We start from the raw sequence: 27,968 nt of genomic DNA on the forward strand, positions 1-27,968 counted from the left end.
TTCAGCATTCGGCTTACTCTGATAGTCAGTGAAGAGTGCATTATTGGGGGAAAACTTGGTGTGTGCCAAATCGTGGCAAATTTTCTTTTTGTTGTAAGAGGACTCGGCCAATCTAGTAAGACAGCTAAGGGGTTGGCCATGGAGGTTAGGTTTAGACTTCGGACAACAATGCAGTAAGTCGATGGGGGTCATTTGCTCCACCAAAAAATGCGGCGAGTACTGAGACTCTTATCAAGTTGTTGAACTTTTCGTTCTAGCAAATGAGTCCCATGTTCAACCATGCTTCTGGATAAATAAAATCTTCTGCACTGTAATGGAAAAGCCGTCATGACTGTCCATGTTTGGGCAACCCGCATCGTGGGACCCCAGGTAAGGGAGGAAAAGTTAAGAGGGCTGTTTCGTTCTTTGTAAGGTTTTCTGTAGTTTTATGAAAGTTGAGGAGAGGCTTGTTTACTTGTTTTTTGTAAACTTGTTTTTTGTAAACTTGTTTTTTTAGCTTTCATGACCTGTTGAACTTTCCAAAATTAGTTCTCTGAAAGCCAGCCGATGAGAGTATTTTAGGTTTTACATGAACTTGGTAGTCAAAACTGAAAGCAAACAAGAACAGGTGATAGGGAAGGGCAGAAAGGAAAGCAAGAAACATGGTCCCATAAACTTCATTTTTTTCTCTTCACGTGCAATGCACATCATGCTAGATACCAAAATATTTGGTCGCAAGGGAATCTTCTAAAAAGAAAAAAACATAGACCTTTTATAGAAAGAATCTTTCAAATATAGTATTGAACTTTCTAAATTGTTAGCTTTTCTAAGGAAAACAAGCTTTCCACACAATTCTTTTGCAACCGAACAATCATTTTAAATGGCTCCTTAATTATATCAATGTTGTTTGGTGTTTTAAAGCATGGAAATGATGATTATTATCCTTGCTGCGCTATGCTTATAAATACTGTTTGAAGTTCTGCAACTTTTTTTTTATTTATATGTTTTCCCATTTCTGAAAAATCCATCCTTTTTTGTTTTTTAAATATTTGAGGCTTGAGGGAGTGGGCTAAGGGTAAGCTTCGTAGTATTATATAGGAATTTATGCTCTGCGGAGTTGAAGTTAAAATATGAAAATTTTATAATCTTTTCAAGCATGCAAGGGTTCCTACAAGAGTAAAGAGAACTAGAAATTTGCATTTCTTTTTGATGAAAAAATTATAGTCATGGCCAAATAGCAAATGATGGTCTCCTCTCATTAGAAAGCCCATATTCTTTAAAGGTAAAACGTGCATTTGAAGCTATATTAGTTGGTAACTTTTTTTTTCTAAATCAAAACATGCTTCTTCCATATGACAGAAGGTGAAATGGAGAGTAAAGATGCGTTCATGGTGGAAAGGGTCCAATGGATTGTTTTGACTAAATCTTGTGATGGATCATGGTATCCCATTGGACAGCGGCTTTCCTTTTAACTACCAGAATTGATTTCAATGCACATGCAAGTGTATCCATTCTTTCAGAAATTACATCCTAAACCATAGAGCGGCGCACCGCACCAATCGTAGGTGCTCATTCCTTTAGGTCATTCATCAAGATGAGCATTTGATAAATAAGGCCTATAGGAATGAGCACCTGTGATTGGCATGGTGCACATAGTATGGGATATAATTTCTTCCATTCTAGAGACTCATTGCAGCTATATTTTAAAAACTAGACCATTGATCAACCCAAAAAAATGACCAGGTTGCGAATCACCAGCTTAACTATCGGATCAACGGTTAATGAGCCCTGACATTATAACAATATTATAATTTTTAAAAAATAATTCATTATAAATATAGAGCTAAATATAGAGCTAAAATATTATATATATATATATATAATACTTGAAACTTCTTTCCTTTTTGCACTTTTCTTAAAAATCAGCACTCTTTATAAACAAATAAAGATATACAATTTTCAGATTCATCTCACATAAGCTAAGTTTTCATCAAATAGCTTCAATTAAAAAGAAAATAGGCAGTGGCAATTTTAGTGAATAGAAACATGGCCTCACAATATCATGAATTCAGAATCAAGTTTATTAGATCAATCATGTTCTTCAAAGATATAGAAACCCATGTAATTCTTTTTCATATTGATATCCTTGATGAATTAATGAAGTTTAGCAAGAGTTTCCTAAATATGTTTGTGAGAATTTATTAAAATATCTAATATTCTAAAAGTAATATAGAAATTCAGAAAGAACTATATCAAAATGGATTGATTAAAACACCTAAAAAATTATCACAAATGAAAACCTTAGGGGCTCGTTTGGTTCGTGGGAAGTATTTTTCTTCCTAAAAATATGATTCTTGCGAATAAAATTCATAGAAAGAGAATGCCTGGAAATATACTTTTGGCATGTTTGGTTAAACATGGAAAAGTGACATATTTCCGGAGTGCTTATGTTTGGTTGACCATCCACTTTTCTAGAAAAGTTATATGTAATTTCTATTATACCCTTAATAAAAAATAAGTTTTTAATGCCTCTTTAATGTTGAAGGACCTCATGGGAAAGTAACTTTCCTATGTTTCTCATGAAAAAGGCTTTCCCATAAAATGTGGGAATCATATTCCCATGGAAATACAACATTCTTATCTCTCTCCTTTGAAAACTCCAACCAAACAAGAGGCATCTCATTATTTTCCCGTTAACCACACTTTCTCTTCTTTTCCTGCGAACCAAACGAGCCCTAAAAGAAAACATAAGAGGCAGGCAACTTTTCCTATCATACTTTTTTTTTTTTTTTTCAATTTAAGGATCTCATTCTCAGCAACAAGGTAATGCTAGCCAATATATAGAAAATGAAGTAGATGTTACCCTCGCATCTATCGAGATCAATACCTTGATTGTTTTTTCAATCTCTAGGTTTCACATAAAGGTGCATCTGATTGCTGCAACAAAAATTTGAAAATATATCTATATATATTCTTTAGTGGATGCATCATTAACTACCTTATTCATTTAATGATGGAGATATTGTAATTTGCATGGTGCAACTCACACAATGCCATGCCATTGGATAGCAATAATGACAGGAAATGTGCATTTGCTCAAACATAGTAATACTGCTATAATTGGGACCTTGAATTAAACACAATATCAAAGGGAGAAAGAAATGAATTGAACAAGCATGGGGCATTTCATCCTTCGCTATTTGTGGTGAATCACTCCCAACTGCACTATCTTCAAAATTTTTCCTTTTTGAACTCCTTCACTAGCCACCAAGGTGGTAGCCTAGTGGTACTGGACAGCAATTCTAACCACAAGGTCCTAAGTTCGAATCGCTGCGGCGACGATTAAATTGTGGACCGGCGACTGCTTGGACTTGTGATGTAGGACCGCTAGTAGCTGGGGTGGTGCCGGGTGTGACGTACTCACACGTGGGACTCGAACCAGAGCTCAGAGGATTAGCTGAGTCGGGCCCACGGGTGGGGAGGGTATGAGTAAAACCGGTCGGGGTGCCTAACACACGGCCATTTCTGCCCGCATCGAACATTCTTCTGGTGGGGCGGGGCCCAGTGGGGGCTGCTACGTGGGGATGGGCTTGTCCCTTCCTCCCTCTACCCCTTTTCATTAGGAAAAAAAAAAAAAACTCCTTCACTGAACAATTCAAAAATTCTTTTTTTTTTAAAAAAAAAAAGGAAGTACACTAAGCTCGGTCCCTTCGGTCCAACAGTTGGCTCAAAACGAAGAAAATTTTAAAAAAGAAAAAGACATGGGAACGGCTAGGTGCAATCAAATTACTGTTTTGGTTGCCCACAAACCGTACCAACAATGGACACGGTTCACGTCCAATCCAGACCGGCCGCAGCCGGTGTTCCAAAGTTTAAAAACTTCCAACTTCCACTGTGAAATGACTAAGATACCCTCAGGCTCATTAATCTTCCGCGCTTTTCTGTGTCTCCAGTCTCGGCACCAACACTTGCTCTTTTAAGCGCTGGACGCTTTTTCCTTAAATTTACGCCCATCTATTTCTATTCTCCGATTCCCAATTCCTCCTTCAAAATCGCAAACCCCAATCTCCTCCCTCTCTTTAAAACCCTAATCCCAGCCCTAAATCTTACCATCCATCGCTCTTTTAGCTCTTGGCTTCCATGGAGTTCCGGTTCCGAGCCGGGGAGGAGAGGCATCCCTCGTTCCTCCCCCCGACCCCCTGTTCCTTCTCCTCCTCCTCCTCCGCTGCCGCCGGTTACTTCGCGGAACAAGCATGGCGAGGTAAGAAAATATCGCTTTTTTCCAGCTTTTGTTGAACTTGTTTCTCTATTGCGAGTCATTGGCACGATTCGTGATCTTTGTGTTGGGTTCGCAGCGGATTTTGGTGGAATCAGAAGAGACGTGGTGCAGCCGATGACGGCCGTGGAGTCGCTGCAGCGGTTGATCCAGAAGGAGCGGATCCGGGAGGAGATCATGAGGGAGATGGCCCAAAGGAGGGTTCTTGAGGAGGAGGTGAGAAGGGAGATGGAGATCGAGCGGCTGATGGTGATGAGACGGGTGCATCCAGAGAGGTTTTGTGACCCAATGGTCGGGAGGTTCGTGCCGGAAGTGAGGCTTGGGGATGAGATTGAGCGGGGTCTCGGGGCGCGGGTTCCGGTAGTTGAGTTTGATAAGAGGTTTCTGCTTGATGTTCGCCCCAAGATCAGGGGGGAAAAGAAGCTTCCTTTGTCACCTCAGCAGCTTGAACTTAGAAGCATTGAGTCGTCAACCCATGTGGAGGTGCTCGCCTTAATTTTACTCTCTCTTGTTTCTTCTTTTATAGTGTTCTATTTGCTAGGTCTTTCTTTGATATGAGTTATGAGAATAGATGCTTGTATGCGATTATCGTTTGTGCACCTCTTGCAGATTGCACTTTAGATGTAAATATGGTAATAACTTGTCAAACTAGGTTTTTTGTGTTTGATATTTGCCTCAATTGCAATTTATCTGGTAGATATGTTTGTGGCATTGAATTGATGTCCTTCTGGCAATATTGCTAGGCTTATACCATTGATTTGGTTACTGTATTTTGTTCGTAGGTTAGTTCCCTCGCCCCCTGCCACCCTTTACAGATTAAGTATGATGTAATGCTATGTTGTCTTCTTAATGCACAAGATGTACGGCATTTAAATTTAACATTGCACATTTGCTTATAATTGCTTTGTTGCCTGCCATTTTACATATTGAACCCCATTTTATGGTTGTCTTTAGGCTTTATATTAAACAACTTGCATGTTTAAACATAATAACAGATTTGTCGTCTGAATTCATAATGATTGTGTATGTTTTTGCTGACTAACGTGGATCATTATGTGGAGAAATCTAATCCTTATAAAATCTATCTACTATTATTATTGGAAATCTACTTCCACTGATATAGATGGAAAAGGTTTGAAGCCAGCATCATGCTGCCAGCCTCACCTCAATAGAAAACTTTGAAAGTCTCCCACCTCTTTTTAGTTCCACCATGTTAATTTTTCCAGGCCCCACCATGTGATACAGGAGAGAGAAAAGGAGTAACCCTTGCCCCCTTCCTCTCCTTGCACTGCCCCACCAGCTTAAAAAAGGGAAAAATGCATGTACAGGACTCTACTGAGTTGTAGTTGGACTCCCTAACAAGGAAAAAAGGTCATGAGTGTGTGTTGTAGTTTGTAATCTGGGATTTGCTTTCCTCTATGTTTTCTAAGAAATCTTAATGCTTTTCTTGTCTCAATCTATCTACTATTATAATGCGAAATAAATTAGAGCTTGATGCCCTTTCTTGATGTAGGTTGTGTGGCTACGGATTATAATTCGTTATTTGTGGATTGTCTTTCTATTTTAATCTTTCAAGGAATCCTGATGCCTTTCATAAAGAGACCTCATAGTTAAAGGAGAGAAGAATGCGGAATCTTTCAATCTCCTTCCTGTCTTGCAAGAACATCCCCCAAAAAATAGGAAACTCATGCAAACATGATATTTTTTTCTTTTGTTTGCAGTGGCATCTGGCAGCCAAGTGGTAGCATAGTATTTTTTTTCCTTTTCCCTTCTTTTAAAATCTCATCCTAATCTAGTTCCATTCTTGTATTGGATAATAGTTGCTCATCAAATTACTAGAAAATCAATAATATTGCTAGTATGTAAAATTTTCATTCCAAAGTGGATTTTAGTTATGCATAATTCTAGTGTACGATGAATGTTGGAAATAAGGATTTATGTTTTTTATTAGACCCATATGATAAAACACAAAAGACGTAGTTTCTTATATTGTGGCATTACTAGTTTTTATAAGTAGCTATTCAATCAATTTAAGGGTTAATCAGTGATGTTAATGGATTTAAGTTAAAATATTTATTGTTTGGTTATTATAATGTTGATACTACAAACAACATGTCGAGCATGTTTAGATTCTTATTGCATATGATTACTTGTACTCTCTTATTTACTCATTCATTTATAATCCATAATGTGAAATAAGACCATGAGGTTTGATATCTTGAATCTTTCTGATGTGTAATCCTTTGAAAAAATCTAAGGTCAAAATTGGGCTATTTTTATTTATTAATTTGATGGAATTTGCATTTTCTTTGACTTCCTTTTTCCTTTACCACTTATATGCTGGAATTAAGGTCCGTAATTAGTACTAGGTATCATATTGGTATGTTATTGGTTCTGGTACGTTCAGTATGGTAAGGTATGCTATACATACACTCATACTGAGATAACTCCTAATCTCTTTTTCACACTTTTTATCATGGTACCAGCAGAAACCAGGCGCTATAGGTCGGTAGAGTACGATACACATGATGATACCGGGCAGTACAAGGCGGTTCCACTCAGTTCGAATTGGTTTAGATCAGTTCGACATATACATAACCGAACCTTGGTACTCTACCTATACGGTATGGTAACTAGTCGGTATGAGTCGGTACTGCAAACCATGGATGGAATATTTGTAGATATAAGCTGTGCTTTTAATTTAACTTATTCCATCATGGGAGTGCCTTTAGGTTGTTTTGTTCTAACAATAATTTTTCATGTCACACTTACGACATTTTTCTAAATGATCTTTCATCATAATCTTGAAGCCCCCTTGCCTTGCTTCTATAATTATGGGTCTCAGTTTGTTTGCTTCAGCTTAGGCTAAGGTTATCCTGACTAAATCTTGAGGTTGAAACCACCAAGACCAGGCCTAGCCCAAGCCTAAACTGAAACTAGGCTCATCATATCATGTTTAGACATGGCTTTTTTTTTCTTCCTCTAGTTGATCCGAGTTTATGACAAGGACACTTGCAATCTTGATGAATACCAAGCTTTTAGGTAATTTGTTCTTTAATAGGGTCTATTTTAACTTTTAGTTTTGTTGTGGCCTTAAGCACAACTCACTTAGGGCACACCAACTACATAGCATATTAATCTTAATCTCTAACACTCAAATCAAACATTGTTTAGGTATCTTATCGAATATGTTTATATGCATTTATATGTAATATGATTTATCTTGATATTGTACATGACAGGTGTCAAACTTGATAAGATTTGAAAGGGGTAATTTAAGCTTTAGCTTTTGATCCTGGATTAGAAATTTTTAATTTATTTAGTTTGAATTATCCAGGTCCAATGACTTCTTTGTAGGAGTAATGGACTTAAAATTGTTTTATCGGTATCTTAGGTATTTTGGATTGATAGAAAAATAAGGCATGCAGTAGAGTTTTTGGAAGTAGTGCTTTTAATAAAAAAATTGTTTACTATTTGCCAATTATATTTTTAAAGTGTTGTGGGACTTTAACATATGTTTGGTAACCCAACTAAGGAAGTGTTTTTAGTATGAGTAAATGACAATAAAGGATATTGCATAGTGCTTTAAATTTTTTAACTCTTTGTACTATCAAGAACTATTATTATAAAAAAGTATTCTTAATTTATAAATTATTTATTTGGAATACTATAATATTGTGATATAATAGTATAATATTGTAATATAATATTATAATATTATAATTTTATAGGAATATAATAATGTTATGAGTTTTTTTGCGTACATGCCCTCCTAAATATTGGAATTTGCGTGAATACTTTTCTAAAATTGATATTTGCATATATATACTCATCAAACACTTGTTTTGTATATATACCCTTTTTTTTGCGTATCTATCCATGCCATCTAACGCCATTAAGAAGTTAGCGGTTTAAAATTGAAATGACAAAAATATCCTTAGCAGGTAAATATGAAAAAAAAGTTTATAAGGGTATACATGCAAATAGCAATTTTGGAGGGTATTTATGCCCTCCAAATTGATATTTATGTGTATGTCCTCACAAAATACTATTTTTGTATGAATATCTTTGACATAGCGATTTAGTTAACGTGATTAGCCAAAATCATATTTATTTGAATTAAAATTAATTAAAATTATAAAAAATATCTTTTTATTTCTGAATTGGGTAATAGGTTAATAGGTCTCACTAGAAACTAATATCTTTATCTTCTTTGAGAAAATTTTCAATCTCTCTCAATCATCTCTTTCACTTCTCCATCCAGAATCAAAACCATTCTTTTGACTCGCTTCTCCACCCTATACAACCATTCATTATATCCTTTTTTATATGAAGATGGTCAGGTCCTGCTTTTAGCTTTATGAATTATTTAAAGAAAAGTATTGTGAGAGATTTGCAATATTTATCTTTTAGTGTATAAGATTTGCAATGTTTATCTTTTAGAATTAGAAAATTTCTCATGTATAGGCTGATGGCTGATTTAAAATTACCGTGACAAGATGGGCCCCATACACTATATTTTTTCTTCTTTTAGAAAATTGAAGCTCCAAAAAAAGTGGCTTAAGGTACACAATATAAAGGATGGTCTTCTACCACATGGCTATGGAGGTTGTTGATAAGTCTAAAGGGTTCGAAGTCCTTCAATAATTTTGCTTGGGGATGATTGACGTTATTCTTTCACTCATGAACATAGCAGAGCAAGAAAGCTTGACCATTGCAATTTAGCGTTAAGAGATTCTAATTCTTGTCTATATTCTAATACATGCCTTCAGATAAGCATCTATAACAATAAATATTATAAGCTATGTTTCGATGAAATACGATATAGAGGTTGTTATAAATGAAGAAAAAATTAGTAGAATAATCTCATAATTAGTGAAAGAACTTTCATAACTCTTTTTGTTATCTAATTATCGAATCAATTTTTTTCTTAAGCAATATTTTATGAAAAATATTGAGGAGCATGCACTAGACAAATACAGATTTTTTTGCATGTAAACCCTCCTAAATATGTAAAATTGCTTGAATACCCTCGCAAAGTATTATTTGCATATATATTCTTATAAATATTTCTTTTTGCGTATCTACCCATTAAGGATATTTCAGCCATTTTTAATTTTAAATCGCTAATTTTTTTATGGTGCTAAATGGTATGGGCACATATGCAAGAAAAAAAATAAAGAAACAAATATTTTATAAGAATATACATGCAAATATCAATTTTAAGAGGGCTTTCATACAAATTTACCCAAATGCAGTGCTTTCCAAATAATAAAGGTAGAAAGAATAAAGCAAAACAATTAGAAAACTATTGATTTCTTGTTGAGAGAAACTCTTAAATTTCTTTTGTTATAACCAAGATTCCATCCAAAAAGGCTAGCCGGAAGGTATTATTTGGGTTTCTTGGCCTTGTATAATTATCCAAAATCTTTTTAGTGCATAGTCGATGTGGGACTAAACACATGCCTACATGAGTTCGCACATATACTTTTCTTTTTAAGTTATTGCGTCTTCATCTGACTAAGGGTCCAAATGCATTCAAATCCAATCACAAGTATCACAAATTCAATCACAAACATCACGATCAACTCATGATCAATCTAACTGGACTTATATTGTTGTATCTCTTAGTCCATATGGTTATGAGTTGGGTCTGCTCTGATACTATTTGCAACAACCCATGACCTTACTTTAAAAGGCTAACCGAAAGGAGGTGAGAGAAGGCTTCTTCACTAGATCAATTCCTTTGTCTCAACTAACCCTTAATGGCCAATGAAGGATGTTTTCTCTTTGATGAGGAAGAAGTAGGAGGGAGGGGAAGTGGTGGAGTTGGAGGATCGGGACAGAGGAAAAATTGGGAGAGGAGAGTGCAAAGGATGAGAGCGAATGGATAGCGGGGTGGTGCATGAGAACCTTGTTTAGGGCTTCTGAAGCCCCTTTTATAGATCAGTAAATCTAGATATTGGATCATTAACCAATGACTAAAGGCTATTCATCCATTAGATTAAGATACAAAAACTGGTTATTGAATTAGTAATATACAATTAATAATTTATAAAACATTATTCATTTTAAAAATATGTTATATATGTCAATAAATATCATATAAAATAAATTTTGAGCTTTTTGAGTTGAATTTAAATGAGTAGGATTTAGCTTAAACTTAGGTCATCTAGTAATTGAACTAGCTGGGCTTGAGCTAAATTTCGACCCAAACACTAATTAGCATATGGACAGCTTGTTTTTTTTTGATACCCCTAGTTAGAGATGATATTTTGAAATTTTGGATTATATGTTGTGCCAAAAAAACTTTAGATTTAGATTGGGTTGGATTAAAACATGCAAAATTGAAAAACTTGGTTGACTCAGTGCTACAAATGCTTCAACTATCTGAACCAATTGGTTTGACCCCTTTGAATCAATTGTCAAGCAACAAAAAAATTGTCGCTAGTTGAACCAATTGGTTCAACTATCTTGTTGATACCTGTCCAAAGTAGTGAAATTGTTGACATTCTATTCATTATTCTGGGTGGAAACTCCTTTTTTGAGAGTAGGCCTATAAATTTGTTTCCTTCAAGAAGAGTCAACTTAATGAAGGTAAGTGCCCTGTTCATATCCTTTAGGTTTTTAATACCCAAACCGACTGCCTTCTTTTCCTTGCGCACCATTATTCAACTAACTAAGAAAGAAAAATTTTCTGCTTCCCATCCTTTCCACATAAAGGATCTATGAACTTTGTCGATCTTATCGACAACCCAGGTTGGTGGTTGAAAGATAGACATACAGTAGGGTTGATTGGTCGTAAGGAATGAATTCATAAGAGTGGTTTTTCCACCTAAAGACAGGAGTATTTTTTTTTTTGATCCCATGAGTTACATATCTACCTTTTGCATATGGATTTTCTGCATATCAAAAATATATATATATATGGGTTTTCTGATCCAATCTTTAGAGAGATCTGTCACTTAATGGGAGATCAAGATAGGTCAATAGCAATGACTCCAACTTGCAATTCCTGATCTTTGCAGGTAGGATTCCTCTCCAAGATTTCACCCAAGTAAATGATCAAACTATTAGAAAAATTGATGCAAATATCAGAGGAAATTTGAAATCCAGTGTATGAACTTCAGAAAAATTAAGTGATCCACCTATGCTTTGTAAGTAAGGAGTGTGTCAGCAAAATGTAGGTTCCTAATCCCTCTAACAACCATCCTATCATCTAAGCCGGAAGTAGGTTCTCTTGCCTAGCTAAATTCAGCTTTCTACTAAGTGAATCAGCTGCAGTCAAAAGCAGTAAAGGCGAGATAGGTTCCTTTGAGTTATCTTTCTTTTAAACTTAGTCCACCATCCCTGAAAACCATTAATTAGTGCTATAGATTTTTCTAGGATATAGTCTGACTAGTCAACCCATGATTGTCCTAGGCACTTGATTGAGTTCCCTGCAATATTCTCTATGAAGCAAGGTTAGCCAAACTGGTACCAAGACCCATATTGGCTGACTACTGGTTCGGCATGGGGGGAACCAGGTAGTTTACCCCAGTTTGGCAGACCATAAATTCAAGCCTTTTAGAAAAAAGAAGGGCGAAGTGGTTCTGCTCCGGTTCACTCCGGTTTAGCAGACCATAAATTCAAGTCTTTTGTATAGAGGAGGGGTGAACCGGTTCTGAGCGGGCGGTTCATGAAATTTTTTGAAAATACCAACCGAACCGTGCCAATTCCGCATTGGCTCGGGTGGGTATGGGTTGAACCGGGCAGTTTGACCTAGTTTGGCTAATCATGCTATGAAGCCTATTGTTCTTATAGCACATCAGGTATCTCATGCTACAGTGATAGGAGATATCATAACCAATTGCCTTATGTAATATTTCTAATGAATTGATAGCTTATTTAGGGCACTACCATGAGTAAGTTTGTGCATCTCATATAATTTTTAACAGTTTGACACATGTTGATGGATGGTATTAGTTATGTTACTATATGCTTGTGTTTATTGAGTGTGTTATGAAAAAAAAAGCCACTAAGGTGGTAGCACGGTTGGAGCGGGGCTTAGATTCCACCGGAGTGACCCAGGTTCAAAATGCACGGGCGTCGATTAAATGTGGGGACCGGATGCCCCCCGTCTGGTTTGCCTGGTGGAGTCGCCATCTGATTTTCCGGTATCGAGGTGGCGCTAGGGTGATGTACTCATATATGGGTAATGAACCAGTGGGAGAACCCACGGGTCGGGAAGGGTATGCGGAAACTTGCGGCCTGCATCGAACATTTCCTGGTGGAAGGGGGGCTGCTACGCGGTTGAGGTTTCCTCTCCCCCCCCCCACTCCTATTGGTACACCGAAAAAAAAAATGTTGGGGAGTCTCTTTAGTCACAACTCATTACCAGAGAAACCACGTTCTTACACATAATGTTCTTGCGAGTCCTTTCTGCAAGCATTAGTCCTTGTGATGTGCATGATTTTGTTTCTTTTGAAATACTTGTATGTAGTGTTTCAAGCTGATGGGCCATATGAACAGAACTTCATAACCATTTTCCATGAAACTTAGGTCATTCCTCAAATTTTATCCCTTTTAATTGAGGCCTCAAATCTTTGTTGCACTTTGCCAACCATCTTTCTAGCTTTCTATGCTACTTAGATTATTAAGAGCTGCATCATTTTGCAAATGCCTGTTTATTCAAGTTTTTCATGATTTTCATCATTATGCTCTTGTATCTTTCTCTTTGCCTAATTCTGATGACAAATATAACCCCCCATAAATTTACTACCACAGGAATCTTCATTATGCATTTTAATATCAACTCACTTGGTTCTTCACCACTTCTCCTCAAATGCTATTTTTCCAGTATATTCTCATTTTAAAGCTTTCCTTCATGGATTTTCCAGTATATTCTTTTTTTATTATTTTCAATTCGAATTAATAAAATTTATTCTCACTAAAATGCACATGACATATGTTCAACAAAAGCACCATTAAATAGTTCTATATAACCTTGTTTATAAAAATATATTTTTTTCAACAAGAATATTGTAGAAGCTATAACAACAAAAATCAAGATTGGAGCTTTCATTGATTAGGTATAATTGCACAATATTTCACACCTGAACACATTTATCTCCAACTAGTCAAGTAGGTGTAGGCAGTCATTATTTGTTGGATGACAATATACAAGGTGTAAATGTTGATATTGTTGTAGGTTTGGTTTAATTAACAAAACCCACAAAAAAAACTAGGAGAGCAGTCAGCAAGTTGGAAGAAGAGTCGAATTGATAAAAATTCTAGTTCTCACATATTTGTTGTCACATAAACTGCTAAATGGTTCCTTTGCAACTTTGGTTTACAAACTTCTCTCCAGTGCTTCTCTTATTTTAAAACAAAAAAAGGTTTGAGCAAGAAGAGAAGTATGTATAGTATTAGCATATTGTTGATCAGAACAATCATTAGATATAATTAGTTAAAATATCTAAATAAAAATACATTCTAAATTAGTGAATAAAGACAAGTCTATCATTGCTATGTTCAACCTTGTAATTCTGTTTTGTTAGAATCCCATTCGAAGGCAATTTATTGCCAGCTGAATGTATATCAGTCAAGCTAGTGCTGAAATCCAAACAAGTCATGGCCGTCCAAGTTTGAAACAATAAAAGAGTAGTTGTTATTTAGTTTTATATGTGAAGACCACAAGATTTAACTAACATAAATTTGTTTCTTTTGATTTACTTTTTTTTTTAAAGAAATCTGCATTTGATATTTCATCTGCGAAGTAGAAATTTGTCTTGTATTCCTGTTGCAGGTTAAGCCATCAGAGCAGAAGCTTTCTGGAACCAAGAGGAAAGCAGTGGCAAATGCAGGAGCAGGCAAACTCCCAAAGCCCCAGAAGGACTGGAGCTGTGCTCTGTGTCAAGTGACTGCGACCAGCGAGGAGCGTTTGAACGACCACCTCGAAGGCAAGAAGCACAAGGCCAATTTACTAAAGCTCGAGGTCAGCAAAACAGGGCTCAAGAACAATGGCGCAACTGCTTTTAAGCCAAAGACAGCAGTTGCTACCAAAGAAGATGCATCTACTGATGGTCCGAAGACTTTGAAAATGCAAGTAGATGGTAAAATGCATGAGGTACTGCAGAATAAGAAATTTCTGTTGTGCAAATGCTGCAAAGTGAGGTGCAACAGCACCCTCGCAATGGCTTCTCACCTCAGCGGTAAGAGACATAATTCTTGGATGGGGGTGTCAAAGAACAATCACAAAGAGAAAGATTTGACAACCGAGGCTGCTAAGAAAGATGATGTGGAGAAGGAAGGGAAAGATGCTGTGGAGGGAGCTGTGGAGAACGATGTTGAGAAGGAAGAGAAAGTTGCTGCAATGGAAGGAGCCATGGAAACGGTGATGTGGAGAACAAAGAGATGCTGTGAATGAGGGAGAAAAACAGTCAATCTAGCTGCTGGAGAAGTAACAGGACTGGGTTAATATTTGAGTACTTGAAGAGATGGGGTAGAGTAAGAAAAAGTGGGTGCACGGTTTGAAGTGCTGCGCCAACTGCTGGGTAGGGGGGTAATCATAGAGTTCTTATATTTCTACTATGTCCAAGTTATGTATCATAAACTCTGGTGAATGACTTGTTTGCCATTTGCTGATGTTCTCGATTAATGGGACTTCTTCCTAGCTCCGGAACTTGTTATTAGTTGATGTTAGGTTGATGGTCATGAAAATTATGCTAAATAATTTCTTGGGTCCCTTTTCTGTCGAAGTTATGTATCATAGAGTTTTTATATTTTACCATGTCCAAGTTATGTATCATAAACTCTGGTGAATGACTTGTTTGCCAGTTGCTGATGTTCTCGATTAATGGGACTTCTTCCTAGCTCCGGAACTTGTTATTAGTTGATGTTAGGTTGATGGTCATGAAAATTATGCTTAATTATTCCTTGAGTCCCTTTTCTGTCTAGAGTTCGTGCGCTTTTGTTTTTAATGATAAAAGCAGTACAAGTCATCTTACAATTTATTGATAAATAAATGGGACAAAAGCGACATGAAAGAAAAGAAATACAATTTTTTTTTAAAAAAAAGAAAAGCCATGACCAAAGAGTGCCGGCATCTTTCCACAATTTGGATTTACTTTTAACCCAACCCATGAATATTTACACGTACATACATGTTTGTATGCATGCATGCATGCATGTAAACATGGTCAACCTCCATCTAAAATTCAGAACTCAAAGTTGATAGAGAAAAATGCTTCGATATATCAATGTTGTTGATGGGATTTGATAATAGTCCTTCCACCTCTAGCTATCTGCAGTCTCTTCATGGAGCCGGACAGGCATGGCGGCAGAAGCTTAAACAAGCATGGTTTAATTGGTGTATTGGCCTGCGCAATCTCTGAAGAGCTGATTTTTTTTTCGCTACAAAAGGAGGCAAAGCCTGGAAGCTAATATTTTACAAAACTGGATTTGCCTCTAGGATCAAAACGTATAAGATGTAAATGGGTATTTGGAAGAAAATATGATACAGATGGATCTATACAAATCTTCAATGCTAGATTAATAGCTAAGAAATATACATAAAAGGAAGGCATAGATTATTTTGATACATATGCACTAGTGGCAGAATAAAATCTATTATAGTTCTCATAGCATTAGTTTCAATTTATAATTTGCATATTCATCAAATGGATGGTAACACAACTTTCTTAAATAGTGACCTCAATGAAGAGGTCCATATGGAACAACAAGAAGGTTTTATTCTTCCTGAAAATTAAAAAAAAATAAATAAGTCAAATCATTATATGGTTTAAAGCAAGCTCCAAGGCAATGGAATAAAAATTTTGATTAAATAATTTTGTCAAATGGATTCACATATAACAGTGTTGATAAATGCATTAATTCTAAGTTCACTGATAGTTACAGTGTTATCATTTGTCTTTATGTGGATGGTGTACTGATTTTTAGGACCAATTTGGAAGGTGTATCTCAGATTAAGAACTATCTAACTTCTAAATTTAAGATGAAAGATCTTAATGTAGTAGATACTATCTTAGGCATAAAAGTTAAGAAATAAGGTGAGGGTTATGTTTTGAACCAAGAAATTATTGTTAAAGTTTAAACATCTTGGAATAAAGAAAGCAAGTGTCCCATATGATCCCAATGTTAAGTTAACTGAAAATCATGATGGAGCAATGGGACAGCTTGAATATGCTAGTGCTATTAGAAGCTTAATGTATGTAATGTATTGTACTAAGCCAAATATTGCATTCGCAGTATGCAAGCTCTCAAGATATACCGATAAACTTAGTACAGATCATCGGAAAGTAATAAACAGAGTCCTTGGACATCTCAAGAAAACTATTGATTTAGAACTATTCTATTTTGGTTATCCAGTTGTACTAGAAGGATTCACTGATGCAAATTAGATTACAAGTGTAGGAGATAATAAATCAACATCTTGATGGACCTTTACACTTAGAGGTGGAGCGATAAGTTGGGCCTCTAAGAAACAAACATGCATATCATACTCAACCATAGAATCTAAATTTATAGCATTAGCCGTTGCTAGTAAGGAAGATGAATAGTTGAGAAATCTGTTGCTAGGTATTAAGTTATAGCTACAACCTATGCCTGTCTCCTTACACTATGATAGTGAAGCAACTATGTCTAGAGCATATAGAAAGATCAATAACAGAAAATCTAGACATATAAGCTTAAGACATGAATATGTCAAATAATTAATAATGGATGGAGTTGTTGCCATTATTTGTGTGTGACCTAGCAATAATCTAGCAGATGCTTTAACCAAAGGATTATCAAGAGAATTTGTAAAAACTACTACTGCTAGAATGGGACTGAAACACTTTCTAATTAGTCATCAGTAATGGGAACCCAACCTTGTTCAAGCAAAAACTAGTTCTAAGATTTAAAGGGTAACAACAAGTTGTTGTTATGTGTTTAGATGGCACTGAAACTTCCCAAGTAGGATAATCAGTGCTGATTGTTACGATAAATAGATGATGAGTTTTTACTCTTAATGAAATTTTAATTATTTTCAAGTGTCTATAATAACAGGGACACAAATAGGGTAGAGATTCCACCTATATAGATATAGAAGTGGTGCCGCTTTTAGAAAAAGTTTAAGGGTTTACTCTTGTAAATATTCATGAAGCCGAAATTAGCACATAGCCATAATAGTCTCAAAGTGTGTTTATGAACTTCTCACTAAACTGTATATAATCATGTGTGTAATGTTTTTGGTTCTTATGCAAAGAAGTGTTGGTTTAAGCTTTGACCACCAATAACTTCATTAGAGCTTTAAAATATTTACACTAATTAAAGGTTTGAATCAAAAGATACCTTCATGTATGCATCATTGTATTATTAGAAGCTAAAGGAAATTTAATATTACAATCTAGTGGACGAATGTTAGGTAGACTATAATATTTAAATAAAAAATAAGAAGGAAGAAAAGGAGAGGAAGGGCCAACGGATGCGTACAGTCTCTTCTCAAAAATAAATAAATAAGGGGAAGAGAGAGAAAGGGGCCAACATATATTTACAATTATTTTTTCGAAAGAGACTTCCTTTTACAATATCTCTACAGGATAGACTGCAATTTAAAATTGAAGTCCCATGATGGTGCTTTTGCATTGGTTCACCATTGTGGGACAATCGTTGGTATTAGGCTTCAATTTAAACTGAAGAGTCAGTGTCACATATGGATGAAAGAAGAGCCATGTATCTATGCATTGAAAAGTCTCGTATCTACGGGATAGATGCCTTTGCATAGATTCAGACTCTCTAAATATAGAGCTTTGTGATGAAAAATAGCAACATTCTCCCTTCCTTTCCATCTTAAAATCTTTATTCTTCCTTCTAGCTTCAAAACAGTTTCTTAGAGAGCTTTTAAAAATTTCTTCAAAATTGCTATTCTATAAAGCTTTCTTGTATCCTAAGAGTGATTTGCCATGAACTCGTTAACAAACTTATTATAGTTGAAGCAAATATCACCTTAAAGATAGCGGTTATCCAGATCGAAATCTTGAATTGTTTTATTATTTTCTCATGTCAAATCACTCTTCCCAACACTCTGGCTCTCGTGGTGGGGTTCTTGGAGGGGTCTGCTTGGGTAGGCGAGTCACGTACCCATCAAACACAACGGGACGCGGCGTTCATTGTTCAGGCGTCCATGCATCAAACTAGCGAGACACCCCTGCAAGAAAGATAAGGGTCAGTAGAAGAGAGAAACTTGGAAGTTTCCGTCACCTTACAAGATGTTTGTTGGCTCCTCGTCACAATTATTAGTTTGGTGGCCCTTCACATATTATCCTCCTGTGGATTGATCTAATTATATATTCTAATATATAACTAGATATGCGGCCGGAATGTCTTTTCCTATTTAACTATTTGTTTGCCTTGGCTGCCACACCATTTGAACAATCAAATAATTGCATGTCTGAAACTTATGATCCCTCTGCCTTCGGATTACGCTGCATCTCCTTCTGTCCTCACCTTTCTCTTTCCTTAATCAAACAGACTTCCTATCAACTTTTCTATTTAAAAAACAATAGTGAGGCACGATTCATCATTTCGAAGCAATGCCATGTCTTTAAAAAAAAAAAAAACTTGAAGTTTGGATCTCAAACCATCCCAAAATGAATGAGGAATGAAAGGACCAAGCTATTGCTACCTAAGTCACGTTCAAGATGCTAGCTTTATGAGTGCACTTTTTAACCTTTGATGCTAGCTACCATCATGTGTGTTCTTTTGGATGGGAGAGGTGGAAAAGTTAAAAAGGTCATGGGAACATGGATAATTAATATATTTCGTTTTCTCTTTGTAATCAGTAGTTTATTTTTTTATATTTTGTGATTTAATACAGAGTGGCAACTCAATGCCAACGCTCGGCAATGACAGCCTCCGTGGGGGAGAAAGTATGGTAAATGAAGTGGAGGAGGTGGCAATGCAAGGATGGGGAGAAATTTTTAGCGAGAGATGTTCGAAGGAGGGAAGGGAATAGAAAAGTTAGAGAGATCTCTTCTCCAAAGTAGTAGAGATGTTATGCCCAGTTATTGATGGCAGTTAGTTATACATTGGGAGGAGAAGGATAATATCGGATCATTTCATTAATCTAAAGAATTTGATTAAAAGAATATTGGACTCAAATGAGATTTGCATGAAACGCTAGTTGGCGAGCTGAAGGAGGAGAAAGGATAAAATCTCTGCAGAATATCTTTGTTTATTATTTTGAGTCTAATATCTCTTGCAAAATATTTTGTCTTTTATGTATATATATATATAGAATACTACATCAATTTTAGACATTGCGGACATTTTTTAATGTATATATCGATGCTTATAAGCGACGGCAATTTTATTTCTCATGATTTCTAAAACGTTGCAAAAGCATTGGTTACGTAGACATTGACAATCAAATTGCTAACGCTTACAAGTGTCGCTAATTCTTTAAAGTATCGTAAAAGTTAATTTTTTATCAAATTGCTAACGCTTATAAGTGTCGCTAATTCTTTAAAGTATCGTAAAAGTTAATTTTTTAAAAAAATTATTTACAATAAATTTAAAATTCTATTTATATTTTTTAAATACAAAAACGGCAAAAGCCATAATTGTCACAATCAAACAAAGTTTCAAACTATTCATGCTATCAAATATAATCGAATGATGCGTCTCTTGCGTGGAAGAAAAGCAGATGGATTCAAGTATGCATGATTTGTTCCCTAACAGCTACGTCTCAACGAATAATATTTTCAAATATTTAATTTTAATAAGGGTCAGATTCTTGGTTGCTATCAGATCTCAGAGGAAGATGACAACAACAGGGGAAAAAGTTCGAATGGTAACGGATGAGAACTTGGAGACACCTAATGCTTAATGCGAGGACGATATTATCCAAGATTTTTCCATACATAATTATGAAACTATTAAAAGTAGTCTAAAAACGTGAGGCGAGGCGAGAAACACGTGCTGGTAAAAGTATCCAGAGTTTAAGGCCGGAACGCTATCCAAAGAGAAATAGAAACAGAATAAATGAGAAAAAATAAAATAGAGGACAAATGGAGACCATACACGTGCGAAGACTCAATTTTCAGATGGCCTCCACGTGGCCATCGTTTCTATATAATGGATCGAGAAAAGTGGAAAAAAAGTTGAGGATTACGGTCTCCGAAAATGTACGTGGAATAACTCTCAAGGACAGAGAATCTAAAACAGCAAAAACAAAATCACGCGTCTTTTTTTTTTTGATAGGACTCCTTCGCAAGGAAAAAAAAAATTATATATATCTATATCTATATATATATATATAGTCAACAAAAAAATAAAAAATATATTAGTAATTTAATTAATTTTAGAAAATTAAAATAGTATTTTAATAAGAATAATATTTTTATTTTTTATAAAAAGATTATGAGAGATATGACAAATATATTTTTCTATCGAGTCAAAACTATATTTTTTTATAAATATATTCTTATTTTTTATATTATAAATATAATAAGTACTTGATACAATTTTCTCGTGGATGCACAATTAAATATAAGTTATTTTTTATTATTAACTCAATTTTATTATTAAACCTAAAAAATCATAAGTCTTGCTTTAAAGGACTCAAGAAAATATATATATATATATAGTCAATAAAAAAATAAAAAATATTATTAATTTAATTAATTTTTTAAATAAATGGAGAAGTAGTATTTCAATGAGAATAAAATTTTTATTTTTTATTAAAAAAATATGAGAGATATGAAAAAATTATTTTTCCACCAATTGAAAACTATATTTTTTTAAAAAATACTCTTATTTTTTATTATAAATACAAAAACTACGTCATACAATTAGATGCTTAATTAAACATAAAATATTTTTTTATTATCAATTAAATATATCAAAATTATTTTTTTATGCATTATATTTTTAAAAAATAATATTTTGATAAAAAATCGTGAATAAAAGGAGGCTTTGGTATTTGTACCCAAAACCAGACCCATCAGTAAAACGTGGGACCCTGCCCAATGTTTTGCGGAGACTGTGGGAGTTTGATGGATTCTTAAAAATGCGTGAATTAAGTTAATCTCGTTAATTATTAAAAGGCCGCGGAGAGGAGAAGGGGATAAGGACGAGGGTTTCGTCCGCACACGTGCCACGTAAGCGGGGTCTGGGTCCAGTCTTTTTATATAAGCGAGGCCGGAGGCTCGGATAGGGGGCCTCATCTTTCCGGCGAGCGCTTTTCGGCTGCAACTCCACTTGCGGTGTATCTCGGCTTCCTTCTTCAGTTTTTTTTTTCTCTCTTTCTCTGTATCGGTCTTTGGATATTATGGCGATCTCGATGGGGACGACGGGATCGATCGGGGCTTCGTCGTCGGCGAGTTGGGTGGGGAGGAGGACTTGGGGGGCTTTGAAGGGGAGGAGGAAGGGGGCGGGGAGGGGGGTGCGGTGCTCCGCCACCTCCGCCGCCTCCGGGAGCTTGAGTGAGCAGTACCGGATGCTGCGGATTGAGCCGGGTGCCTCCGAGGAGGAGGTCAGGAAGGCTTACCGCCAGCTCGCTCTTCGGGTTTGTGTTCTTTTTTCTTTGGGTTTTATCTGAATCTTTGGTGATTTTTTAAGATGACGAAAATATTAAGATAATAAAGGCTATGGATCGTGGGTGATTCTTAAAAATTTAATTTTTAGGAGGGAGAAAAAAAAAATCGAATGATTTCTTCATCTAATTGGTCTTTGTTTTGATCTTTGGTATCTTTTTAAGGTGAGCTCATGGAAATGATGGATTTTTTGTTTATTTTTTAGGTTTATTTCTAAACTATACGATCTATTTGAGTATTCTGTGTTTAAAAAAAGAAAAGATTTTTGTCGGATTTTTCCTAAAACAAATTGAATGGGTTTCTTGTTTCCAGTACCATCCGGACGTGTGCAAAGGAATCAATTGCGGCGTTCAGTTTCATCGGATCAACGAAGCCTATGATGTAAGTATTCTCCAAGCTTCCCCTTTTTTCTCTCTCGAAAATCCCCTGAGAAAATTCTTTATAATCTTTCGGATTGGTACTTTATTAGGAAAAAATGGCTAATATGGAAACATTTCGTCAAGATCGGATGCTCCTTTTCTTCTCTCTTTGGTTAAATTTTAACTTTTGGCAATTGAGTTTTTCTCTTATTAACCAATACGAAATCATTTCTTAGCTTTTGTATTAGCTTGCTATCTATAAATTAATCTTTTCTCGAAATGAGAGTTTTATTGGCAACTAAGACCATCATATTTGATTGAATTCTCCTCTTCAGACTGTGATGAGCTCCTTGAGGCAAGCCGAGGAGGAACGGGAGCGATGGGAATCTCAGGAATGGAGCGACGACGGCTACGCCTACGAACCGATGAGGGGGATGTGTGACCCAAGCTGGGATTTGTGGGAGGAATGGATGGGGTGGGAGGGGGCTGGCATCAGGGACTACTCTTCCCACATCAACCCCTACATCTGAGCAATTTCTCTCCAGCTTTTCCTTTGGAGGTTGAATTGGCTGAGGACAATGTACATAGGTTCTCTGTTAAAATTCTCAGCAATTGTGGGTGTTATGTGTATATAATTTGGACTCTTCTTGCCTTTCCTAATTTAAGGGTGGAAGGGTGTATATGGTTTCAACCTTTGTCTCTTTAAGTGCAGTTATGCTGATTTGTCATTGCTCTTTTCATTTGTTTTGTTTTCTTAGTCTCATGTGCTTTGGAGTGAAAATAGATCGAATAATATTTGTTTGGATTTATTTTAGATTCGAATCTATTCAAATATGGATAAAAATTTTGCACATCCGACTAATATCTATATCTATATCCATATTTGCTAAAGAAACATGAATATCCATATTTGTTAAAAAAAATGGATAAGAATATAACCATATTTATTTGTAACTAGATTTAGTAATATTTTTGATTTTCTATTTATAAAATTTAATTATTTGATTTATATACATATTTATATCTATATTTTTTTATCAGATTTGTATTCGTATTTATTTAAAACAAATATAGATATAAATATATAGTTAATATCTATAAATATATAGTTTATATATATATATATGTATTTACCAAATAAAATAAATGTGGATATGGATATACTAATATTTGATGTGTATCTGATCTGATTTCAGTCTTATATTACCATTTAGATAGTGTCTAGCTTATTCAATAAGTCCGAACCTAGGATGTCCTGTTCCTTTGCCTTAAAAATTGGCTCAGAGCTTTGCCCTATAGTTGAGTCAAATGTCTAGGTCCAACACAGTCCACTAATAAACTAAATTTGGTTGGGTTGGCAACTTCATTTGGAAGGTGGGAAGCCAAGTTGAAGTTTAGATTGCGGAGAAGATAAGAAAATGAAGTTAGAGTAATAATACACATTGTTTGTAAACTCAAAATCCCGAACTCTTTGCATCATATCTTGTTTCCCACAAAATGAATTACCCCAAATTATTGGATCAGATCATGATGAAAAATGATGCTCGATTAATATTATATTTTTTACAAATAAAAGGTATAGACCGTGACTTGAATTGTGGAGGTTAATGTCTATAGAATGCAAGTGGTTCCCTCGATAAGCTATTGAACCCTAAAGAGAAAAACTATTACATTCTTTCGGAGATATATCCCTCTATCAGCTTGAATTCCATTTTCCATTTAGAAATGAGCCCACGTTTGCGAGCCAATCTGCTGCCTAATTCTACTCTCCCATTGTACCAAATGTCGGCATTTCACCAACTCAATTATGTTTTAATTGAATATACATTTTATTTGAATTGAAGAAAAGAAGGATCAAATGGATAGGCATTACCTTTATACATTTCGTATATATGCAGTATATCAGTTAATTTTTCAAAAAAAAACTATTTATAAGATTTGTGTAAAAAATTTTGATGTTTTGATTTATTTTATCAAACGAATGTGAATGAGCCTGCGATGATTAAACAAACATGCACAATAAGATGCCAAGATCAAGGTGGCCATGTTACAGGCAGGCCAAAATAAATTGATTACTGATTTATCTTTTTTTTTATTATCCACTATGGTATATTCTTGATGGCAACGACGACGTGGCATCAGTCTCACCAAATTTGGTACAAAAACTTAAATAGATTTGTGGCTAGAGAGGGTGTTAAATCACGCTTAATATAAATAAATGGCATAGAACTTCGTCCTGAGGTAGAAGCATTTCATGCATGCCTCAATCTACAACAGTTGATGAGACCAAAATTATGCAAAAAAACTTCTCGCACACTTTTTTTTCTTGATGAAAGCGCATCAACTTCTTGTTTATCTCAAGAAGTTGCTTGTTCAAGTTTGCCCAAGCTGTTAAAACATGTTCATGCCTCATGAAGGAAACTTCGACCAGAACTGTTCAATAACAATATCTATATTAAGATCCTATTTAAAAACCCAGATATTTAGATAGATGGGCCGAACAAAATATAAGCACCACAAAAATTCTTAAGCTCATCCGATGTAAAATTATTACTCCTCAATGCTCCCTCTCACATATAGAACCTGAAAGATATTCGTGGGCTCCAATATCATGTCGAAATTATATCTAAAAATCCGGACATTTAGATGGATAAATCTAAAATTATGCAAGCACCACGAGTTTTTAACCTAACCAACCCGATGTGAGACTATTATTCCTTGCCACCTCAAAGATTAAATGAACAGAAAAACAGCAAGGCATTCAATGACAAATTATGCACCTAATATGAAAAATACCCTTCCTGATTTGACTGCGCTCACAATTAAACATTCACTATGTAGATTGAGCAAGGAAGCAAGTACCCCCAGCTGACTTCCTGAATAATGTAGGGCCGTAGCTCCAAATTCCAGTTTGAAAAATACAATCTTTTACAGTAATGCCACACATTCCAATCACTACCACAAAATCCATTATATTGATAGCTATACAAGCTAGTCTTCTGGGAGACAATCAACATAAATCTTTTGAACACAGCTAACAACATCCAAACATCCAGCAGATATTCTCATCATAAACAAGAGCACTAAATAAATAAAGCAACATATAGTTGGAGTTCGGATGATAAATCCAAAGTAGTTCAGTATTCCGAGGATATGTAAATGGTTTCAGATAGTTCATAAGCAAATGAATAGTTGAGCAAGTAGTTCTACACTTCCTGGCGAAGGACTTAACCATTTTTCAATGGCTTTATAGATGTCAAATGAGGTAGAAGGTCTACAAGTGCTCCACCAATTTACCAAACTCATATTTTCCCTCATGAATCTGTGAGCATAGTAGAGTTTCACGTTTCAATAACACAAGAAAGAATTGATTCTTCATAGCCCAGGCATCATCTCTACAGCTATAAAAAGTTCGCTGTATAAAACATCTATACCTAATGTCTGAGAGTTATATTTACAATCCAAAGATTGGTAGCAAAAGTAAAATTCACAGATAAACGAATGGAGAGGCATAACAGTCTGTGTCTTTCACCCAATATGCACCAAAGATTCTACACCTTCAAAGCTACATGGTCCTGCCATGTAAGTTTCCTCTTTCCGGCACGGTTCACTCCTTTCCCAACATCTCGACATATCGATAACCTTAGATCATTCGCCGCAAGGTCACCCTCTGTCGAACACTTGTTCAACTTACCAACCTTCAGGGGCTCCCATTGCACTTGAAACTCCTTCATTTCCTCACCATTCTGTAATTAAACAAAAACACATTACGACAATATAATGTATAAAGTATAATACATATGCATATCAATTCAAGTGGTTACCGGTGATGAAACCTGGTTCAAGTCTAATACTGCAGAAGTGCTTGGGACAGCAGCTTCTCTTCCTATGTAACTTCTATCTTTTTGATGGACTTGCTCTTGAGTCACCGGATTTGATGCTCGACCATGGCAAACCACTTGGGCTGGGATTTTGGGAGATTGCTTTTTGAGTCTATATGTGGTTTTTTGCGATGGATTCTTCATTAAGCACCTATATCTTTTCCGCAAGAATCTACATCATCCCAGACAACCAACATGAGTCACTTGTTGTGAATTCAGACCTTACAACGCAATTCATTCCAGTAAAAAGAATTAAGACATTCGCAACCATGGGTCTTACTAACTTTGCGAACTTTAATCTTTTAAAAACTTCCAAAAATTGGCAATAGGAAACAAGGAAAATGGCAACTAGAAAAAGGAATATAAGAAATAGGCGGTACCTGACTTCAGCAAGGAGCTTAAGTTTCTTCTGATGGGCCTTTTGCAATTGCTTCCTCTTTGCTTCAGTTTCCTGTGAAAAGAGGGTACAGCTTATAAAAGTTATGAAGGAAGGAGAGATCCCATGGTAACAATGACCAAAAAGATATCTGGTAACACATTTAAAATAAGACCTTTCAATTGGAAGCCAAAACCCCAATAGGAATGTCTGACACTTTTTAAACTGAAAAATAGAGAAAAATCTTTAGAAATGGGAAAACATAAAGGGCCTTCAGAAAACAACAGAAAATTTGAAAAACCTAACCATAAATGCAAATCAGGAAAGATGTCACGAGAAAAGAAGCAAAACTAAGACAAACCCTGGAACAGAAGGAAGCATCAACAAACCTTAGATCCATCAACGAAGGCCCTACGCTTGTGGAAATCAACAGAGGAAAAGGGGTTAAGGAAAACAATTCAGAAGACAAACTCTAGGTACCTGAAATCCAAGAGAATAAGTAAAACCCATCACAAATCAACCCCAAATTGTTCATTCCCTTAGACCAAGATGAAACCTTAACTACTTAATGTCAAAACAATCATATAATATACACCTCAAAACATTCTAGCTAATCACAATAGCAGAAAGCCTACATCCCCTGAATAATGAAAATAATATCAATATATAACCAAGACAACCTAATAATAATGTCATAAACAGGAAAAGAAACACTAAAGATCCCTGGAATAAGTGATTATCAGAAAAACCCCATATCACAAGATACCCAAAACATTTGTTTCCAACACCAAAACAAAACCCCAAATCAATTCAATCGGATACAGCATCTATCCAGCAAAACTGAACACAGGAAGACGATGAAAAGCCCAAAGCTCTCACCTTTAGCAACTCCTCGTAGTCCTGCAACAGGCTCTGGTGCCTGAACCACGCCCTGGCATCTTCCCCAACCAAATAAGAGGCCGAGGACGGAGAGGACTCCATGGCTACCCTCCTCCCCTTCTTCATCACCATCACCAACTCTCCCAGAGACAAAAAAACAGGGGGGGAGGAGGAGAGGGGGGGAGGGGGGAGGAGGAAAGATAAGATAACCACAGAAGGAAGGGAGAAGGCAAAAAGGCACCGACTTGCGATGAAATAAAGAGAGGAGAGGAGAGAAAGAGATTGAGAGAGAAAGAAGGGCAGGGGAGGGAGGTTCCTTGCCCTGTTCTCCGTGTCTGACCGCGACCAAAAGGGAGCAAAGGCCCCATATAAAACGGGAACAGGAGCTGGCTACTGAGTCTTCCCCTTGATGGAAGGGAGGTGGAGAGTTTCCTGGCCTGAAGAGGGGCAATTTGGGAAGTTTGGGACAGTAGTTTTGTTTTGGGTGGAGAGAAAGAGAGAGAGGGGGGAATTGGTTGGCTTGACACACATGTCTGAAGCCACCCTTATCTTTCATCCCTTCTCCTTTTTGGTTTTGGTCTCGGTTTTTCTTTCCTCACATTACTCCTGTTCCAGCTGGGCCATCAGGAAGAAAGATAG

The 27,968-nt window shown here is 35.9% G+C and overlaps 3 protein-coding genes across 8 annotated transcripts; 2 read left to right on the forward strand and 1 right to left on the reverse strand.

Annotated features, from left to right (window-relative positions):
* The first annotated feature begins 3,945 nt into the window (after positions 1-3,945).
* On the forward strand, positions 3,946-15,108 carry LOC103722126. The gene is made up of 3 exons (XM_008812572.4): positions 3,946-4,240; positions 4,335-4,738; positions 14,043-15,108. The coding sequence occupies exons 1-3, from the start codon at positions 4,120-4,122 to the stop codon at positions 14,661-14,663; spliced, it is 1,146 nt and encodes a 381-aa protein (XP_008810794.2). The 5' UTR covers positions 3,946-4,119; the 3' UTR covers positions 14,664-15,108.
* A 6,331-nt stretch (positions 15,109-21,439) lies between these two features.
* Positions 21,440-22,933, forward strand: LOC103722135 (chaperone protein dnaJ 8, chloroplastic). Its single transcript, XM_008812583.3, has 3 exons — positions 21,440-21,806; positions 22,147-22,215; positions 22,529-22,933. The coding sequence occupies exons 1-3, from the start codon at positions 21,570-21,572 to the stop codon at positions 22,721-22,723; spliced, it is 501 nt and encodes a 166-aa protein (XP_008810805.3). The 5' UTR covers positions 21,440-21,569; the 3' UTR covers positions 22,724-22,933.
* Positions 22,934-25,343: 2,410 nt separating this feature from the next.
* LOC103722143 lies at positions 25,344-27,937 on the reverse strand. Of its 6 annotated transcripts, XR_005513784.1 has the most exons (6): positions 27,330-27,901; positions 26,840-26,930; positions 26,626-26,675; positions 26,455-26,525; positions 26,018-26,246; positions 25,350-25,939 (listed from the first exon to the last, which is right to left on the reverse strand). XR_005513784.1 is itself a non-coding variant. In XM_026810621.2 (4 exons), exons 1-4 carry the CDS (start codon positions 27,459-27,461, stop codon positions 25,745-25,747), a joined length of 615 nt encoding a protein of 204 aa, XP_026666422.2. In that variant the 5' UTR covers positions 27,462-27,896; the 3' UTR covers positions 25,344-25,744. The 6 variants fall into 6 exon arrangements, 3 of the variants coding, with proteins under 3 accessions (XP_026666422.2, XP_008810820.3, XP_038987120.1); XR_005513783.1 differs by lacking the exon at positions 26,840-26,930 and having other exon boundaries at positions 27,330-27,919; XR_005513785.1 differs by lacking the exon at positions 26,626-26,675 and having other exon boundaries at positions 27,330-27,897.
* Between the last annotated feature and the right edge of the window lie 31 nt (positions 27,938-27,968).

The sequence above is a fragment of the Phoenix dactylifera genome, chromosome 1 (genome assembly GCF_009389715.1).
Source record: "Phoenix dactylifera cultivar Barhee BC4 chromosome 1, palm_55x_up_171113_PBpolish2nd_filt_p, whole genome shotgun sequence".
Taxonomy (NCBI): domain Eukaryota; kingdom Viridiplantae; phylum Streptophyta; class Magnoliopsida; order Arecales; family Arecaceae; genus Phoenix; species Phoenix dactylifera.